We start from the raw sequence: 21,284 nt of genomic DNA, 5'->3' as shown, positions 1-21,284 counted from the left end.
AACACCCCGCATCCTGGTTGCTGAAACTCGAAAACAAGCTGATAGGGACTAACAAAGTGGTCTCTGTTTGCCCGCCTGGGGCATCTGCAGCCTTCCCGGGTACAAAGGATGGCAACTGCAGGAGGGTTTTAGCCCAGGAAGGCAGCTGAAAAAACAGCTTCTGCGACCACAGCCTGCGAATTGGTGCTCACTCTCTGAAAGATATTTTTTAGCGGAGCTTGGGTTTCTCTCTCTCTCTCCTCCTCAGGTTGAAGGAATTGCACAGCCTGCATTTATTTATTATGGTTCGTATAGAAAGCCCTGTTTTTCTGCCTGGCGATGGTTCATGGCTGCTTTCCATGCTGCCAGAGCAGCTCCAAGGTCATCACTGAGAGGTTTGTGGAGAGGGTGGGCCACGGCCACCTCCTCTACCCAGCTCACCTGGGGACACCGTTAGCCCTCCAGGTCCCTTTCAGGATGTGGGACCAGCAAGTCCAGCTCTCCAGGAGTCTTCCTTCCACCACCTCTGTCCCCAGGCCCCGGGCAGAAGGACCCTCAGTGGTGCTTGTGGTGGTGGGAAGCCACCAGAAAACTTTTCATTACATTTATTAAAAAGGACCTTTTTATTACACCTGGGGCTTGCAGGCAAGAAGGGAAGGGCACATGGTGGCCATACATAGTCCCTTGTACCAGGTGGGGATGGTCCTGCCCCAGTTTTGTGGCCTTTAATGGCTGAATTACCAGCTTAGCCCTGAAAAGGGTAAAATCTGCAACCTCTTCTGACTGTTTCTTTCAATGACATTAACTTGCACATGATTTTCCCTATTTTTCTTTATTATTATTATCGTCATCATCCTCTGTTGAGGAATAAGTCCCTAAGAAGACAAATGAGGGAACTCACTTCAGGCTCTTTATATATAAAATCACAATCAAAGGGAACAAACACCCCTCTCCTTGCCAGTTCCCCATATTGTTAGGTCCCTGCATTCAGCTGGTGAGCTGGGAAGATGCACAAGCTATTTCTCCAGGCTCCACACAGGCAAGGCATGGTCACAACCAGGCTGGGACTCACCATGGGCCTCTGGGAGAGTCACAGCGGGCTACACCGTGTCCTCCTACCCATCCTGTCTTTGTCCCCGGTATGGCGGGCCCACCCTGCTCCCACTGATCCCCTCCTTGCTCCCCAAACCATGGTGCACCCCAAGGCTGCTCAGGACCTACCCCAATATTTGGCAGCCAAAAGCCAGCCATCAGATCCCATTGCGACACTGCAGAACCCACCGAAGAGCCCTGGCATTTCCCCGCAGAGCTAAAATAATAATGCAAGGAGCTCAGAGGAAATTAGTCAAGTTGAAGGCTTGAGGCTTTTACTTCTGAAGCTTGAGAAATAGTTTACCATGTGGACTTAGTTTCCCTAATGCTCTTTGAGATGCATGGCACACATTTCTGGTAAGACCTCTTTACTTATGGAGTAACCACTGGCCATTTAATTACATGTAAATTACCATATAGTGATAAGATGATTACATGATTAGCAGTGGGATAATGAAGCCTGGAAAGTACAATGTAATTGACAGCTAAATACAGTGTAATTTTTTATTCCTTAACTTGAAACGCAATTTACCCCATCATTAATCTTGGGTAACTGCATATTCCGGCAGAACAGCATGTGATTTACTGAGCAATGTGACATCCAAGTCCTTCCCCAGGGGTGGCCCCATGAAGACAGGCAGCTTTGTGTGCAACTCCACATCCCAGCTGTGCCCACAGAGGGCATACACGATACTTGGGTCTCCTGCCAGCAGGCACAACCGGTACCCCTGTGGGACTCCCGTGGGACTCCCGTGGGTGCACTGAGGTCGGTAACAGGATACCATCCCCAGGTCCCAGGTGGGAGCATCATCAGGTAAGGGGAGCTTCAAAACCTGTTCACTTTCATGTTAGGACATGAACATCCCCAGCACCTGACCTTGCTGCTCGCTGGGGCAGCCAGGGCCATGTGGAGGACACCTTCCCGCTGGACCTCCTGGATGCAGCCTATTTCAGTCCAATCTCTTTCTCTGGCACTGTTTTTCTATCTTCTTCCCATTCACGAAGCATGCAGCATCCTGCCCTCCCTCGCTGAAGCTGGGGCACGGTCCCACAGCTCCCCTGGGCCAGACGTCCCCACAAACTCCATCCAGGTGGGAAGTGGGGGCAGCTCCACTTCCACCAGCTCCTCCTGGTGCCATCCCTGCACCCACCTGGGTTCTCAGGGTTGCTTCTAAATCTGCCTTGGTGGGAAAGAGACCCTGAGAACTTCTTTTGCCCAGAGAAGTTGTGGATGCCCCATCCCTGGAGGTGCTCAAGACCAAGCTTTGAGCACCCTGGTCTAGTGGGATGCATCCCTACCGATGGCAGGGGGTTAGAAGTGGGTGGTTTATAAGGTCACTTCCAACCCAAGCAACTCTGTGATAAACCTTAGAGCTGGCAAGGGGAGGTGGTTTGTGTGGGAAGGGCCTAGGCAGAGCTGTAGAGAAGAAACATGCAGCTCAGGACGCAGCAAGCTCAGCCCATCACTGCCTAAAAGCCTTCCCCACCAGGATGGTGTTTATTTCACCATAAATAAATAAAAAACAAACTTCCAGGCATCAAGCAGAAAGAAGAGAAAAAAAGGGGAAAAAAATGGCGGGCAGGTCCCTTGCACTTTGTAGCATGTGGTATTTATTAGATATAAATTGGCACACAAGAATAGGAAAGCATAGCTAGGTAGGGATTTTTTTCTGAGCTACATGGTCTGGGTATCTGTCTGCGGTCCCTCCCGCACACATACCGGCATTCCCACTCATTCACACCCACATTCTCCTCTGCTGACACACAGGTATACCTCTTTTGTTCATTAGAATCGCTTTTAATTAAAAATATATGTAAATTATATAAAGAGTGTGGGCACAGCTTGGAGAGAAAAAAGAATGAAGAAAGCAAAGTTCAGTTTCAATAAACCATTAGCCCCTCTAAATCAGCTGCTTTGCTGGCTTCGTGACACATTAGGACTTACTCAAACTCCCATGTATAAATAAATAGTACCGGTAAATTTTACACCTGAAGAGTCCTTGCAGTAAGCATTTTTACTTACAAGCATTCACTTTTTCCTTTCTTCTTGCTTCCCCCACTCCCAGCCTCCCGTGATCATTTTCTGCTCCATTCAAACACATTTACTAAATGTCTCAGCATACCCAGACTGGTATCCCTTTCTCTTTATTTATTTTTATTTGTAGAGGGGAAGAAAAAGAATGACCGACAAACTGAAAGTTGAGGATTGCAAGCAATCGCCACCATCATTCTTACAGATTTTCCTTTTGCTCCCTGCATCCTCTCCCTCTCTCCTCCCCCTTGCAGCTGGCTCACAGCCTCACTTTCCATGTGCCGGCAAAAAATTCGGCAGCAGACGAGCTGTGGAGGTTTTCAAGTTAGAAAGATACTCCACATTTCTGACAGAGATAGCTGATGGCAAAAAAGACCAGGAGGTGGGAAGGAACGAGGAAGGAGAGAATTGGGAGTGGGTGAGGGGGTGAGGTTCCTAGGCTGGTTCCCGCAGAGATGCGTTTTGGGGGATGTGGCAATTTTAAGGAAATAGCAGTGAGCAATTTCACTCGTGGTACAACACCTGGGTGAGATAGGTACCTGATTTTTCTTATTTGTGGGTTCAGAATACCTCTTTTCTGTTGAAAAGCAACAATGATAACACTAACGAAAAACAATAAAAACACCACTCCAAGCTCTACCCTTGGTAAAAAGGGCCCATGTCTTTTTTTTTTTGAGAAAATTGAAAGAAAAATATATATATATTATTATTTATTATATAACATTGTCAACATCAACACCACAAAAAAAAAAAAAAGTAACATCCTAGTTGTTTTCATTCAAGCACTCTGGCCGTGTTGAGAAAGGCAGCAGGAGTCTCGTGTCCCTTTGAGAACAAAAAGAGCAGGGGCCAGGGAGGGGCGATGGGGAGGGGGCTCGCTGTGGCAGCAACACAAGTCGGGTGGGGGGCACGGCGGGGAGCACTGTGCCGATCTGTTGGTTTTTCGCTTTTGAACCAAAAGAAAAAAAAAGGGGGCAAGTCACACCAAGGCCAATGACTGCTTCGTCCGTGGTTTCAATCTGCATCCGTCCCTCTCGAGTGCTAACGGTGAACATTCACTTCGAGTCTTGCAAAACGCTATTGTTTGTATTACCGACGGGGTGTTTTTTTTCCTTTTTTATTTATTTCTCCTCCATTTTTTGCCGTGGCTGATGCTGTGGCCTCGGCTGCCTGGTTAGCTGTTCTCGCTCCACTCTGGCACCATGCCCACGCCGTGCACTGAGTGGTACTGGTGGGGCGAGAGGGTTCGAGGCACGCCGTGGGAATAGAGGAACTCTGCGGGCTGGAGGCTGCTGGGGGGGGACTGGATGCCTGTTTGGGGTCCACACTGCCGGACGATGGGTTGGTGAGAAACCGAGGTCTGGTGCTGGAACATGCTGTGGGTGTCTCCTATCTGGGGGGAGGTATGGTTGGCCACGCTGCCGAGCCGGGGCATCAGCGGCCCCGAGGTGAAGTGGGCAGAGAAATGCTGGTAGGGTAACCTGTCCATCGGCTGCATGGCAGACACTGTGCAACTGCTGTAGGAGGGCACGCTGGGCCACGTGTTACAGCTGATGTCTTCCAGGCTGGGCACGGGGTCCGTGGGGGGAGCGGAGCTGGCATACATGCATGCTTGGCGCTGGGCTGATTCAGTCCTGTATGAAGTGTTCAGTCCCTGCTGCTGGGGGTAACTGGACCTGTAGAAGGGGTCCTCTTCCGCCGGAGAAGTCTCCATGTAGGGCTTCTTGTAGGGATGCTCGGTGGTGGAACATTCCTCATCTGTTGGGAGAGAAAACTCCTGGTAGCCAACACCAACACCGTGCCCTGCAGCCCAGCAGGATTATCCTCCTCCTGCCAGGGGCACAGCCTGCACGCAGCAGGTCTGGAGACATCCCCCGGCTGTGTCACAGCCCTTCCTTGGGATCGGTCTGAACGGATCCCACTAAAGCTGACCGCTGTTTTTGTCCCTGGTCTGGGGAAGGAGGGGGTTAGCTAGGAGCTCTGTGAGCAAAAGCAACGCTGTAAGATGCCAAAGGGACCTTGAGACTTAGCTTTTTTGGTGATACCCCCCACTCAAGCCACCACATCACCAAATTTATCATCTCCTTTTGCTGCCAGCACTTTGGCCAGAGCAGCACCTCCTGCCTGCAGACACAATACCCTAGCAGATGTCCCCACACCCAGAGCCTCAGAGCCGATGCTGTTAATTAAAAAGCTTTAACAATGATACATTTTTTTTTTGTGATAAGTGACAGAAAAATAGAGATCACAATAAAAATCCCACCGGGAGGGCACCAGCTACGGCAGAGTTGAGGCAATCAAGATTTGGAGTTTTACAGCCCTCAGCTGTGCCAAGGGGCACATAAATCCATGCAGAACTACGTGCTGTGGCCAGGCAGAAAGAAAAAGAAAAGTGAATTTCCCATCTCAAAACAACAAGGCGCAGCTTGCAGAGCCCTTTGTTTCCCGCAACAACCCCGTGCCATCCGAGGGAAGGAGATAAACAATTTAGGTGAAATCTCTTGGGGGCAGCAAAATGAATAAATGAATGTGTGCTTATTTATTCATTTGCAGGGTCATCAAATGAAATCCAGCTCTGCTGGGATGGATGGCAAAGTGCCCGGGGACGAGCAGTTCACCAAGAGATTTTAAGGACAGCGAGGCAGGCGAAGGGGAGCTTGTTCTGACCCAGATTAACTTTGCTGCTGCTGCTTCAAGAGCAAGATTCCTGGTGCAGGCAGAAAAACATCCCACTTCGACTACAGCCTCTCGGGACAGAAAGCCCTGAACACTTTCAGCAAGCGTAAAATGGGAAAGAATACTGCAAGAAATAGCCCTCTTCAAATTTCCTCAACTAGCATGATTTTGAGCATGATTTCAGCTGCCTTTTTCTTTTCTTCTTTTTCTTTTTCTTTTTTTTTTTTTTTAACCCCCAAAATACAAAAGAAACAAACAGCTCCACAAAAAGGAGGACAAAAGCATCTGCCCCCACCAGAAGGCATTTGCACAAACTCCCGTGGTTTTGCTCTACGTCTCAGCTTCGGGAGGTGCAGACTGGCACTGTTTGTTTCTGGCAAACTTGCACGTACCCTCATTGCTGTAAACAGCCATGTGTTTCTCCAAGCTGCACCCTCTCTGCTTGTAAAATAACCCATTACTCCCACTCAGGTGCCTACCAAGGGCAGCCACTACGGCTGGGCACCAGCAGGACAGAACCAAACATTGCAATAGCATCTTCAACACAGCTGAAATGGTGAGCAGGGCAAAAGCATATCACTGCCCTTACTGCTGATCAGGTTTGTTTTTATTTTTTTATAGGGAAAATGATGAAGTTCCCTGAAGGATGAAAGCTGGAAGCACTGCCTTCAGCTCCCTGCTGAGCACGGGTCTATCGCAGGAGGTACATATGGCTGGAGTAGCTCTGGCTTTTACAGACAGCCTAAAAGTTTTGGATCCCTAACCCAACACTGAGTAATAAGAGCACTAGGGTGGAAAAACAATATCTTGTAAAATGAAGCATTGTTCTGCTAATAAAGTTTTCAGCATTAAACCGCATTACTCTGCTGGCATTGGAAGTCACTGGCTTGGGGTTTGACTGTTTATTTTATTTTTTAATATATACAACACAAAACAGTCGAACCCTGTTTTTCCATTGTGCAAAAGTGTGCCTGACTTACAACCTGAGGTTGCTGATTTTTCCATTTAGCCCAGACATTTTTCTCCCTGCCACAGCATAGCCAGGCAGAGCCACAGAGCCACAGATCTGCTTCCAGAGCACACCGCAGGTGAAGAGAGAAAAATAAAAACAACCAGCACGTTGGTGGAAACCCTATGGGTGCCCCCTCTTCTTCCCTAAGCTCTACCAATTGCTCTGCTGGCCTTTCTAGACCCATTCTCTCTGATGTTGAGCGTGGAAAGGGCACTGTCACTCCAGGTCTTAAGGTGTTTAAGGGCAGCATGCACGTCTCCAAAGGGGATGCTAACAAAGGATCACAGCCTATCCTAACCCTAGCACTTCTTGCCCACCCTCTGGCCCCTCCTCCTGGTGCTTTTCCCACCTGTGTAACCTCGAAGTGCTCAAGAGAAGAGAATGGTCCATCTTGAAGATGGAATGAAGCAGAGCAGAGATCCTCAGCTGATGGCTCTGCACCGGTACGTGGTCTCTACTCTGACCTGCCATTACCCCACCACCCCTCACAGAGGAAATCAGAGCCAGCACCAAGCAGGTGAAGGTCATCCCCACAGATCTGGGGGCAGGCAGGAGACTTCTTCAAGTAAGAGCATGGCAAAAAGTGGAACAAGCCAAAGAAAGCTCTCCTGCAATGCTGGAAGGAGGCATTCCCATTCCATTCTTATTTAGAGTCATCCCCACCTGCTCTGGAGCCTGGGCACTGTATCCCAAGGCTACGTCCTCTTCCCGAAGGTCCTCTCACCTCCTCAGCATCAACAGGACATAGCAGAGAAGTATCCACTTTGCCCTGGTTTCTTTCTTGATCCTGGCTCCTTAACAGCCTTCCATTGTCCTTCCCCTGGTAGCAAAGCCCCACGGGGAGCTGTGCACCTCTGGGAGACGCTGGAGGTCCTGCAAGATGCTGCCCATCCTCACTGCTATTCTTGGAAGCTGAGAGTGGCAATCAGCTCCTGCGACTAGCCCCTTGATACTGCACAAACCTCAAAAAGCAAAGGGCTCTGCCAAGCAGAGGGAATCTGCCAGCGCCTGGGAGAAGCTGCTCCGAAGTGGGTCCAAGGAAAATGGAGCCTGCAGAACGGGGTGGAAACTGGCTTCCAACCAAAGGAATTTGATGATCTATCTAATGAAGGAGCTTGAGCGAGAGCGTAAGCAGTTCCAAGGTTTCCGGTATTTACTACTTCCAGCTGGGTTGTAAATACCACACAAATGGCTTTTTAAATGGAATTTTCCCAATACCAAGATTAGGGCCATCCAGGATGAAATGCAAACATGCAAAATCTCTGGACTTCAGGGTGTCCAGGGCCCACCTCTTCCCTTGGTGTAAATCAGGGGAGCTCCTTTCCAATTCATGACAATCAGCTCCCTGGGATCGAAAACAATGCAGAACGGGACCCAATTGTTTGAGCTTTTAACGCTCACCCACACTTCCAGGATATTACAGTAGGTTCATCCCAACTTTGTCAGGGAGACACAATGGATGATTGTCATTAACGCTGTTGTTTTGCCCAGTCTGGTTTCTCATATGAATCTACCATGAGCATGAATAGCAAATCACAATGTGCAAAGCTGACAAGGGTTGTCAAAGAAGAAAAGAAAAAGATGGATTTAACCAAAATGTGCATCTTTAAAGGGCAAGCAGGACACGTCCTAGGACATGAAACCTATGACAGGTTGTGGCTATGCTAGTTGTTCTAGCAGTCACAAGGTTTGCAATGGCTGTGATGCATTGCAGGGGAGCAGAGGGGCAGAAAAACCCAACACCAAAAGCTGGAGCCACTTCCAGGGGCAGCAAATGGCTGCACTGCCTGCAAAGGCACAGAAAGCATCTCCTGATGAGACAGTGGGGTGTCTACATGAAGCTACTGAAACAACAGCCCCACCAGCAGGGCTGGGCACACACCAACCCCCTGAATATCTCGCCACCATGCAAGCACGTTACTCCTCATCCTCAGTGCCGCAGCAGCCCCCTTGCTCCCAGCTGCATCTACCCAAGCTGCAGACACCTCTGGCCACAGTGTAGCTCAAGGCTTGGCAAACTCATTGCATCTCGTAAACCGTTGGCAGGATGAGCAGCGTGTCCTCCAAGTAGGCCTCCCACACCTGACTCGTGTTCAGCCCTGGTCCTGGAGCTTCCTCAAGTGACAGAAAAGCTGGGCAGGAAGAAATCAGCTTGGTAAATGAAGAGGTCAGTCCTCTCTAACAGCGCCTGTTTTGGAGAAGGGGGAAAGGCATTGCTGCATCTCCACCAACCTCAGCAGAGCAGGAAGAGGATGAAAGATATATTCTTCCCCATGGGCAGGGTCATGTCCAAGCTAAGAGGCTGAAGGATACAGCCCTCACTGGCTGGAGCCGGTGGATTCTGCCACATCCTTCTTCTCCCTCAGAGTGCCAACATGACAACTTTTATAACCTCCCCGGGGAGAGGCTGTTCCAGTTGCCTCCTGTTCAGCATCGCAAGCATCCCAGAAATCTGCCAAGTGGTTGAGATTGTGTAAGGCCGGGAGGGAGCAGGGGTTTAAAGGGATGACTTTTCAGTTCACAGGAAGTCTGAGGGGAGAGGATAACAGAAGGGAAAACAAGCCCCGATGCCCTAATTGGGATGTGGGGCTAAAATCAAAGACAGAAAGCCAGCTGCCTGCTGGAAAGTCCTTTTGGGCTCCTCCAAGCACAGCAGTGAGAGAGGGAGAAGTGGAGAACTAGAGAAGGAGTGAAGCTTTAACAGATCTTTGTTGCAGCCTAAAAATCCACATCAAAAGTTGAGGCCACTCCTTAGTAGGACAGAGTTTTGGAGTTTATACATCCACCCAAGTCCAGCCCGAGTGAAATGCCATAAGCGATCTCAGTGTGGAGCTAGGACACAAGGCAGGACAATTCCTGCCTCAAGGACTGCATTTAGCATGTCCAGAAAGTGCCTGGAGCAGCAGCCTCGTCATGCCATGCTGGGGTCATTCCCAATGCTGTGACCCCAGGTTCCCAGCCAGGCACCAGGAATTGCCAGAGCTGTGGCTCTGGGATGTGTCCTTCCTTCCTCGCCTAGAGGAGGATCAGCTCCCTGAGACAGAGGAGCCTTCGGAGATAACATCCCCTCGCAGCCCTGCTGCTCTCCCCTAATGTAGCTCCGTATCAGATCCCCAGAGCGAATCCATCTTGACTTGACAGCTAAGAACAACACTGTCAAACACGGAACTAAATCTTGGTCCTCAGTCACCAAGAAAGTAGAAGTCAAACGAGGTTCTTTTTAGCTGCTCAAACGCAGATCTATTCTTAACCAAGCCTAAACGAAGACTTGCCCTCCTAATTAAAAGGGCTCTAGAGAAACATCACGAGATGTCAAAGCTGGAAGGAGCAGTATCCGAGAGACTATCTTGGAAAACAGGGGTGGTATTTGTTTCAGAAGACACAGACACCAGCTGGTCTCGAACCCAGGCGAACTGCCCTCTGCCCCTGCAAGCACTTACCCATAACCACAGCCTTGTGGAGGGGAAATAATCTGCTGGAGACAAATCCTAAACTGACTGAAGAGGAGCCAATGTTTGGGAAGTCGATGATCCAATGAAATCAATAAAATTCCCAGTCCAGAAAATAGACAGAGGTATGTTAGAACTCAACATGCTGCTACATTTTTTTCTGAGATCGTAAGGCTTGTTAGAAATTGTGCAGAAAGATTAAAGCAGGAAAGGGGGAGAGGTGTGAGGAAGAGCTTAATATTTCACTGGAAAAGGGGAGGCTGGAAGAGGAAGATAAAGAGAAATATTATAGGTAGGATTATTTTCCCTCATTTAGTAAAGACTCTTGCTCAGCACTAGAAGAAAGTGCCACGCACAGCCTGAGTCCGAGACGAAACCTTGGATCACGTTCTGATTTATCTGAACAGAATTGCTCATCTCTAGTTACTTTTTTTTTTTTTTTTTAATTAATTTCACTTCGCAAAGAGCTGCTTGGCAGCTTACGTTGGCTCTCTGTTTCCCATTAACTTTGTGTTTCTTTCCTTTAAGCCCTGGTGGCTGTTTTCGATTTGCTTGGATGCGTGGGGAGGGGAAAAAGCACAGCGAGGAGAGCCGGGGCTTGGGCTCCTGAGACAGCAGCCTCGCGGAAGAAGCCGGTGGTATCGGACAGGACGCTGCTTCTCTTTGATTAAAGCATTTGGCGGCTTTGATAAAAGGCCCTTAACTGCTTGTGCCACTCAAGCCATCGGTGAGATAATGAGGGGCCATCAGCCCTACAGACAAGGACATGCTCTGTCGGTCTCCTGCACTTTGGCAAGGGCCATGCAGGCCAGAAAAGGGCCAGGGAGCTTATTACGGGGCAGATAGTCGTCTCTTTTGTGACAATAAGAGGAAGTGAGATAATTGGGGGATTGAGGGAAACCACCCATGGAGACACCACTTAGCGGGAATCCCAAAACTGGAAGGAAACCTCTGCTGAGTCCTTATCGCTTTACAACGCGGAGGCGAATGATGGATTGCCCTGCGGTGCGGGGACACGCAGCAGTTGGAGGTTGTCCGAAGGGGCTGCTGCCATTTGGGCAGCTCGTTTGGGTTAGTTTTTGTCAAGGGGAAGAGGAACCATGAAAGCTCAGTTCCCAGGGCAAAGGAGCACTGAGGCTGGAGCTCAGGCTAAGGGACACAAAGGGTAAATGTGACCTCCTGCCCCATCACCACCACAGATGGGGTTTTGTGTACCAACATCTTGCATCCATAGCTCTACACCAGTATGGGGGGAGCAAGGGTGACACGGCTCACCTCTGACCTTAGGGGACACCCTGGGAGGCCACTGCTACTCCTTATTCCCCACCTGACAGCTAGCCCAAGCCTAGCATCGCCATTTCCCACCGCAGCTTTGATGCAGGTTTTATGAGCACAAGGATGCAGTGCTCAGAAAATTACACCTCCATTTTCCACCCTTTGCTTTTTACACCAGGAAAATATTACAATTCCTCAACGTTTTGCATTTATACACATACACACACACCCACAACTGATGCTACAACACCCAGAGGATTCCCCACGGATGTGAGAGACCCCAATTTCCACTGCCCTCCTGCCCCATCTGCCAGCACTTCCCAGCATCCGCTACCTTCGCCCTGAGCCTGCTCTGCACGTCCCAGTGCCCCCGGGGTTATGCTGCTAAAAATAATGACGTGGCTGATAGGACCATGCAGGGAAGCAGGAAGGGATCTGCTGTAGGAAGGGACTACCGGGCTGGAGCAGTTCTTGGTGCATTTGCCACGGTGCACGCTGTCTCCTGTTGGCTTTTCCTGTGCTAAATAGTGGAGGAAAGGGAAAAGGAGCAGGCAGCAATGATCTCCTGCCCACTCTATAGCACTCTGCCCTGGATATTCCCTATTCTTCTGAGGGTCTGGGCTTGACCTGAGGGTTTTGCTACCTCAGCCCTGCAGCGGGGCACTCCCATTACTTTGGGAGAGGAAGGGAGAACCTGCCAAGTGCTTCTCCTGCCCGAGAACAATTACCCCCTCGCTACCCCGGGTCCTTCACGCCAGGACGAGCTCAGCAGTCAGCGTAAAGCACTCACAGTTGGATCCCTCAAGCTCTGTCAAAGCAGGTCAGTCACGCCAGAGGGGAATGAACATGGATATCATGGTTTTCAATCCCATGCCCCACTCATTAGACCGGGCATTTAAGTGGAAATGCTTTCTGCATATGAGCAAGTGTCTCCCAGCCGTGAGACTCTCAGTCCAAAACTGTGCAAAATCCAAGCTGTCAAGGTATCTACACTCAGAGATTAGCCCCGTCTGAGGGACTATGGAGCCAGATAAGCCAGCTTTATCTGCTGCCCCAGCTATCTAGCTGAATGTGGATTCAACGGGGGTGGAAGGTACGGCCACCCCTCCAAACAGCTCACTCCCAGCCCAGCAGCAGGGAAGGGGATTTAGGCTCACACTGGTGAGATGAGTTCCCCAGCCCAGCTCGGTGGATTGCCTTCACCCCTTGTGCATCTTCAAGTCTAACAGCAAGGGGAACACCACAGAATAATGCTGATGGTCATGTTAGGAAGGGGGGGAAGTTGCAAAGCAAGAGCATCTGAGCTCTGACCTTTTCTCTTGGTGCAGTGGTAGATCTGGCTGTGCTCCTGGGAGATCGGGTAGGGGTTGGCAGGTGGCAGCAGGTCCTGGGAGGTGCTCGACACCCCGTTCTCGCACTGGTACTGGGAGCCCAGGTTGGAGGAGGCAGAAAGGACCCTGGTCTCGCCACTGAAGGGGCTGTGATTTGAGGACACTTTCTGTCTCACCGTGCTCCTGGGAACAACCGGGTACTCCTTACTGAAAACAAACAAACAAAAAATACAAAGCAGAAAAGTAATCAATTAATAAATAGATCAGTGAATTAATAAATGAAGGCAGTACATTAGTGTCATGGTGTTTGAAGAGTCTTTCAGGGAAATAGAGACGTCCCTCCCAGGAGACTGCAGCCCCATCATGCTTTATCGCTGCAGCACTCTCCCCTTTCGCTTTCCGTTTTGTATCTTTCCCGTTATGTTCTTGCCTCTTCCACCACTGCTGCTGTTTGACACACACACATAAAATAGATACACGTACTCTTAGCAAAATACACAAGATTAATACACGAATATTATAATAGCATTTATAAATTACATACTATTTATATCATGTATGGGAGCAAGCGTGTAAATAAAAACCTCATCTCTGCCAAGTTGCTTACAGGGAACCAAGCTGACTTGGAGATGGATTAAACATTTAGATCTACTTTTCCCCCTTCGGTTATCATCCCCATTCCTTTTCCCCAGGCTCCTCCAGCCTGATTCTCCTGAACAGGAGATCTCTGGGCCAGAGAACAAGCTCCCTTCCAGAGCACTCAGGGAGGAGAAATAAATAAGTCATCGAGACCTAATGCACGCCAGAACCACGTGCATGAATGGAGCCGAGCTGGAAGGACAAGCACTGATAGAAAGTCTGGTTTGTTCCCTTGTTTTGAAATTTGGTTTGGAGCAGGGATGCTTTGCCAGCCCTGGCTACAAATCCCTCTCCTACAAGACCCTACAGTTCTGGAGACATTTCCCCAAACACGTCAGTGGCTGGACAAGGTTATTCCTGCTTTATAGGACAGAGAAATGAACAGGGGGTCTCAGAGACCTCAGGGGAGGTACTAACCTCCCTCTGGTCTTCTTGCAAGACAGCCAGGCACTCATCAAACCCAAGGACTGCTGAAATGCCTAAAGAGCAGGTTGCACAGCAGCACCCTGTGAATTGCCACCAGGCTCAGAGCAGCCAGAACTAGAGCCCAGGTTACAACACAAGCTCTCCTCTTTGAAGCTGCAGCCTTTGGACCAAAGAGGCTTTGGGGTACCCTACTCACCTGCCCAAGGCTGCTCTGCTGGAGCAAGGACAGATCCTTAAATCCACCTTGAGCAGGCTCACTTGGCCACCTACATGTAGAGGAGAAGCCCCAATTCTCTTTTTAGGCCCCTTAGAGAGGACCTATCGCTGTAGAAACTCAGAATTTATTTACAAAATTTAACAATGCCAATTATATAAACCTACTCACAGCAGGCAGCTTTCATCCAAACCACTGCTGCAGCGACTGCCAGAAATATTAGCAACCGAGCTGTTATGGAGGGGAAACTCACCCAGGAGCTCAAAACCAAATGAATGCGTCTCTCATTGTGCCACAAAAGCTTTCCAAACCCTGGGCACTGGTGGCTTGCCAAGCAGAGCCTACTCAAAATGGGGGGATCTCTTCCCCTGGAAGCCCAGCAGCTCCTCCCTGCAGGAGCAGGGCTTTCCATCCACTTAGGCTGGCTGACCACAAAGCTTTTTTGTCCAGAAGTTCAGGCTGTGCACAATGAATAAAAGAGATGGACTGGGAGGAATCTGGGAGGAAGCAGAGACTTGTCCTTCTCATACACAAGCCAGCAATAGATGCCAGAGGACACAGTGGGCTTCAGGAGACCTCTCCATCAGTGGACAGCCAGCACTAGTGTTTCCATCCCAGAAGCTCCTGCTGGAAGGTGCAGGAAAGTTGAGAACTATGGCCTTCAAACCTCCCAATCTCCAAGTGATCTCCAAATCTGCTAGGTGCTAGGAGGTCTCCCAGCCCTACCAGATCATGGTTTTCAGCTGTCTGCTCCACCCATGCTCCACTTTCATGCAAGGATATTCATGGAGATGATACTCCAAAGCTGCATCCTCACCACATTTCTCTTACGAGGAGACAAGCTGCCAAAAGGTGACACACACCCCTCCCAAAAATGGCATAGCCTTGTTTATTTACTTTTTTTTTTTTTTTAAACCCCAGTGTGTTGCCTACAAGCTGCCATGGAGGAGGATGGGGACACACTATGGCCTGATGTCACACCACGTCTTCTGTGGCTCTTTTGGAGGATGCCAAGGTAACTGCAGTCATAGTTTCTCACTGCTTCAGTGCTGGGAGAATTGGATGTCCCCTTTGGACAGAGCCATCCTCTCCCCTTTTGCAAGTGGGGTTAGATCTGCATGGGCATTTCTTACAGTAAACTCTCCTGGTAGCTCACAGGGACCTCCACCAACGTCAGCCCCTCGCTCTGCAAAGAGACATCCGAACACTGAGAACAGCCCCCATCTGGACACTGCTCACCTAAATCAACGCTTTCTGACCCAATGGAGAGCTGGGGGAAGCAGGGGAAGAAATAAAATAACACAGTTGTTTCTCACTGATGAAAAGTATTTCTTTTCTATAATAGAGCTGTATGCCTTAAACTGCAATGTTTTTACCCTGGAGTGCCAGCACAGGTGGTGTCAGGGTCCCACACTCCTGCTGCACAATGGGAGCCAAATTTTTGCCCAACTGCATTTCCCCAGGGAAACCACAGCCCCTGTGGCTGTCAGAAGGAGCGTGGAGCAGCCAGACCCCCGCTGGAGCCAGCACAGGTTGGAAACACCAAGTTTCCAAGCAGCAGCTCCCAGGAGGCACCGCTAGGACTTCTCTCAGACCGAAATATTTCCATTTCAGTCAAAACATGTTGGGTGCTATTTTTGCCAAAAAATGAACTATTTGAAAGGGAGAGGAAGAAAAGTATTTTCTAACTAAATATCAAAAGTATTTTCTTCCTTTCGCTTTGTTTTTCTGTGCACAAAGGCAGTTATCTCCACATTTCTACATTTTTCTTCCTTACAGGAGCTGTGCTCTAATAAAAAGATTGCTTTGGTACCTTATAACACAACAGTCATCTTGAAACATTTATACTGTTTCCTGAGCACACGATATGGAGTGTGCACAACTACCATTTTATATTATCCTTTGGTCTTTAAAAATGTATCAGATTTTTTTTTTCAGTGCCTAAAAGTCACTATTCCCAAAATAGCTGGTTGTAATCCTGGGCCACAGTTTAATGGAATGAAATGTTTTGTTCACTGCTGGCACAAAATGATTGTTGTGTCCAGAACAGTTGCTGTCCAAAAAAAAAAAAAAATTGCAGAGAGGTTGGGAGGAGAGGAAAAAAAAAGCCTGACTTAACACTGGCAATATAGGCAGTTGTCCACACAGCACAGGACAGACTGCTGTTCCTGGGCCAGAATGCAAGTTATGATTTCATATTTATGTGTTAATGAATTATTTTTTTTTCTCTCATTGAAAATCACAAAATTGGAAGAAAAGTTTGTTGGGGAAAGAATTTACAAGGAAGGAAGCTGTTGCTGGTCTGTTTAAAGTCTGTGAGAGGCTAATGATAAATATTTGGGTACTGTAGATTGCGTACTATGATAGCAGAGGGGCATTGGGAGGAAGGGAGAGTTGTACTGGGCAAGGTGGAAATCTGTCCCATTTTCACATCTTGTGACATCTTCCCCAGCCAAATGACGCCTTCACCAGGACAGACTCAGGAGCTGGATGAGGTCACGTATGCCACACATTCACATCTAGCAAAGGATTCAGAGGAGGAAGTTCAAGGAGGTTTTGTAATCTCACCGCTGGAAACCTCAGTGTCCTCTGCAAACCAATAAAAACTGTGAAAAAATGAGAAATCTTCAGAGAGCGGCATCCAGCCCATTTTCTTGCTTATCACTATGTTGTAAGAGACTAATAATTTTCAAAATATTTTCATGTGCAGACTTGAAGTTTCCTAATGTACTAGCTAGTGCATAGTAAATGCAGCTGGCAGACAAAAGAAAAAAGTTTAAAAGCTCTTCAAAAATCCACAGTTTATAACTTGGAAGCTTCCATGTTGCAACACCCAGTCCCTAGTGGCCCTAAGCAAATGGTTTCAGAAGGTGCTTCTGATTTTTCCCTAACAAAGCAAATATACCAAGGCTCTCCAGAGCTGTTGTAGCTCATGGAAACAAGACTTCAAAAGAGCTATTAAATATCAGCCCTCAAGGACTATGCCAATACCTCCACGAGGGACATGAAATGGAAGGGGATTTCCCCATGGTTGTGCTGCCCTGTTCTCACAGCATCCTTTGGAGACCCTAATCCGGGTGCTTGTCTAGATCTTGTTCATGATGACAATTCCTAATCTAAAGGCTGGTTTACGGTATATCAAAAACCAAAACCAGCCATTCCCCTCCACTCTTTCCAAAGTGTCATGAGATTTTTAACTCCTACAGGTGCTTGCTATGGAAGGACAAACGCCTGCTGTCCTACCAGCCCTGCACTCTCCATCCGCTCAGCACCCACGGCTGCACATCCGTGGAATCACACCCTTACTCCAGATGTTCAAACATGACTCAAAGGCATTTGATTTTGTATTTCCCAGGCCACCAATTTTTGTCCTTCCTGCTGAGGCTTGAGAGTGGGAAAGAAATGGAAGTCAGCCACAAAAGATATAGAGAGGAAGAGAAAAAAAATGTGACTGGAATAAATATAACACCTCCCAGGAAAAAAATAAACCAGCAAACAATTGTCAATTGTCACCGTGCATTCATTTCAGCTTATTTCCCACATCTTGTAATAAAATCGAACCATTCTCAGGAGACTGTCTGGAGAGCTTAAGGTGGATAATCTACAGTGTGAGAGGACCTGGTGAGAGAGGGACTCCTGAGTACTTCCTTCACTCTTACCTCGAATCAAATATGAGCTCTCTGTGCATTGGGACCGCAGGCCAGCCCCCCCAAAAAAATAATGCCCTAGGCTGGGTGTCTAGGAAAACAATGCAAAACATCCACAGAGAAACATGGAAGGTTGTGCACAGCAGCATGCTCCAGCAGCATATCAAATGTCCTGAGCTGAACACATAGAGAGGGTTCAACTGGTCTGGGTGCACATTACGAACCAGTGTTCCCATTTCTTGAATGAGCACCGCAGCCCAAAGAGACGACTGCAATGAACCCAAAGAGAAAATGCTACAGACCTAGAGCTACCATCATAAGGCAAGTGAAAAGCTAGGGTCCCGCAGACAAATTCTGCTGACCACGTAAGAAGAACATGAGAGTAGATGGAGGGTGGATGTTGGCCAGAGATGAAACCAACAAGCATTGATGCTGGGCTGAGCTGCTGCAGATTGGGTCCTGCTGGACAGAGCCAGCAATGGAGGATATTGCAGCTACCCTGCATTTCTTGAGCTGACTCTCTCACTTTAAATCCATAGAGCCTTATTTTGGATTTCATCTGATTTACATCAGATTCTACAGAATGGTGTTCAAGTCTACAGTTTCCACTGGGGCTTTGACCAGGAAACTTTCCTCAGGGCCATTTGCCGGAGGAAAACCTCATCTCTCCAACAGATGTTACAACTCTAAGTCTCACACTGAAAACATTTCAGACAGCATTTGGCTCTTGGGAGATTTCAGTGACAAAACATGGGAAATGAAAGTGGATGTAAAGATGCAATGAGAAGATGCGATGAGAGCAGGGTCATTTTGCTGAGACTGAGACCCACTTGCATTAGGCAGAACAGGACCCGTCAGTCCAACATGATGGCAGCATGACAGGGTAGATGACACTTTTAGAGCCCAGCAAGTCATCCATTTATTCTACTGGCAGCCAAAAATGCACCAGCTTCTCCGCTGTGCCAGTTCTGAATCATGGTACTGATTTTATATCCTTTGGGTCTGGCCCAGTTTCTGTTCTCAGTTACACCGGGAAATACTTGGAATAATTCCCTTGGAGCCAGGAAGATTACTGTGGATTGGTGCCAAAGGAAGCAAGCTACAGCTCGTGATCTTTGACGGAGAAAACACATACATAGCGTTGAACTACGCTGCCACTTTCCTTCACTTAGCACATCGCTCTGTATCTGGCTCATTTTGGAAAGGCCCAGGATAGCCATCCAGGGAGCCAAGAGCCACCCTTTCACGTAATCGTCTTTCTACTCAAAAGCTTTCCCAATGAGGAGCTTCAATGACTAATTGCAGTAATTTGAACAAACAGTAACTAGGGTCTGAGACTTCCAGAAGCTCTTCAGCACCCATAATAACCGCTGAAGACAATGGGAGTTGCAAATGAACAGCAAAATTAGTTAAAGGGTTTAACAGAATTGCTCTTTCACATTGCTCTAGCCCCAGATGCACAAACATTTATCCCCTGCTGTCTTTTGGCAATTACAGATTAAAAATACATATATATAACTTGCATGCAACCCCACCCGAATCACTCAGTAGCTAATAGCTATGCTTTATTAATAGAGCTCCATTGACTCTCATGCACGGGGAATTTTTTGGGCAAAGTCCTACACCGGCATCTGCAATGCAGGTCTCATCTTCCCTCTGCGAACTTCACCCTCTGTGAATTTCTGCTGCCCGTTTTGCTCTTATATTTCCAGCATCACAACTACAAAAATTTTACCTCATTTATGCCTTTCACTTGCAGCATAGCCACAGGATACAGATGCAGTATAACTCACATCCCTCTCCATTCTCCTCTAACATGTCTTCCTTATTTTTCCCCCCCTTTTTTTTTTTTAAGAAAAAAAAAATCAAGAAAGCAACAAACTTGATCTCATGCTTGGAAACTTAAAAAGCATGCTGTCCCAGAGCACTCATCCTGTCAATGAAACTGCTGAAGGGGTCCTGCATGCCTCAGGAAAGAGAGGGGAGGCAGGGGGAAGTGAACATGTACCAGAAGGCTGCCTTCACTGGAATTTGGGTCTCTCTGGAGCTCATGGCTCTTCGTTCTGAATGAAATCATCTGCTGCTGAAAGGCTTAATAATGCTCCTCAGTGAAGTCTTCTACCTGGACAGACTTATTAACTTCTCTTCTGGGAAACCAGAGGGGAAAAACCAACACGGAGGCCTTGCAAAGGAGATCACGGAGAGGGCTGTGCTCGCACACACATCCACCAACACGTGGCCCTTCCTTGGCCACAGCACACAAAGATTTGCAGAGAGAGAGAGGGGAGAGTCCTCAGCAAGGTACCTGAGACCTCTCTCCTGGTGTCAAAATTCACCTTTCTTCCCTGCGTTGTCCTCCTTCCCCGCGGCCCCTGCCACTTGCCAAGGCTGGGTGCTAAACAGCCGAATCGCCCTCACCTAGGGCTGCTTGTCTGCTCTAAGGAAATCGTTCAGACTCTGCAGGCAGAGAGAAGGTTCCTCAGCCCACCCTGCACCCATCTGATAAGCTGATTTCTCACAGATAAGCAGTCCTGCTCTCTGAAAGCACCCTTTGCACAGAGGGAGCCCAGAAACACAGCCCAGCCTGGGGACATTGTTTCTAGGTGGCACCTTCAGTCAGTGCACACCTGAACCCACCAGGTCCATTCCCCAAGCAGCACATTAGGACCTGAAGGATTAGTGCTAGGAGCATGTCTTCATGGGGCACATGCCTCCTAAGCTGCTTTGAGGTGTGCAAGTGCTGAGGAGGGGATGTGCCTTGACCACAGCCTTTAGTGAAATGGGTTTTCCCCAAAACCAGGATGCTGTAAGCCAGCCTGCACATCCTGCAGGGCAGCACTGCCTCCCAGACTTCTCTGCTGGGGTTGGCTTCTTCTGGGTCTGCTGTCAGCTTGGAAATGTCCCTCTGTGACGGTCCTATGCAGGGACTTAAGGCACAGTTAAGATTCAAGTAAAGAAAACAAAGGTGTTTTCCCCAGCATGAAAAATTCATTCCCTCTGTGGCTGTACCCCCTAATGAGATCAGTGACCTGATGAATGTGAGGTCACCGGTTTCCGGCACTAAAGGCTGTGCACTGTTTTGTAAAAGCATGTTTTTTTTCCAACTACCTTTTTTCTTTAATGAAGGAACTGCTCTAAAAGTGTGTCCCACCACGTTCTCCAAGGACGTATACAGCCATCACTACCCCAAAGCCAACGGAGCAGGATCTGCCAGCCAGGGAGCAGGTTCATGGAGAAAACAACTTCACTACCTATGTGCACACACATATATTAAAGTGTATTTAATCATGTTTTAATATATATATTTCTATATTAAACATAAAGGCCCAAAGGTAGGTCATACTTTTCCAATATACCAAATGCTGAATGTTTCTTCCTTATATATTTTTTGTTTTAATATATTGATAGATTTTGTATTAATTCTGATATATAAAAATCCATGAAGGTGAGCTTATATTTGTCTATGCTTTCAGCCTTGAATGGGTCTTTATTTTAACACAATAACTTACCCT

General features: G+C 48.2%; 1 protein-coding gene across 1 annotated transcript in view; it reads right to left on the bottom strand.

Moving 5' to 3' along the window:
* Positions 1 to 3,834: 3,834 nt before the first annotated feature.
* The window catches only part of TBX5 (T-box transcription factor 5), a 126,023-nt gene continuing 108,573 nt past the window's right edge, over positions 3,835 to 21,284 (bottom strand). The window contains exons 8-9 of the mRNA XM_040577372.1: positions 12,827 to 13,053; positions 3,835 to 4,861 (exon numbers count right to left, since the gene is read on the bottom strand). Coding sequence (XP_040433306.1) covers positions 4,278 to 4,861; positions 12,827 to 13,053 — 811 coding nt within the window. The 3' untranslated portion in view covers positions 3,835 to 4,277. The remainder of the gene's footprint in view (positions 4,862 to 12,826; positions 13,054 to 21,284) is intronic.

The sequence above is a fragment of the Cygnus olor genome, chromosome 17, assembly GCF_009769625.2.
Source record: "Cygnus olor isolate bCygOlo1 chromosome 17, bCygOlo1.pri.v2, whole genome shotgun sequence".
Classification (NCBI taxonomy): Eukaryota; Metazoa; Chordata; class Aves; order Anseriformes; family Anatidae; genus Cygnus; species Cygnus olor.
This window is presented reverse-complemented; position numbering and strand designations above follow the sequence as displayed.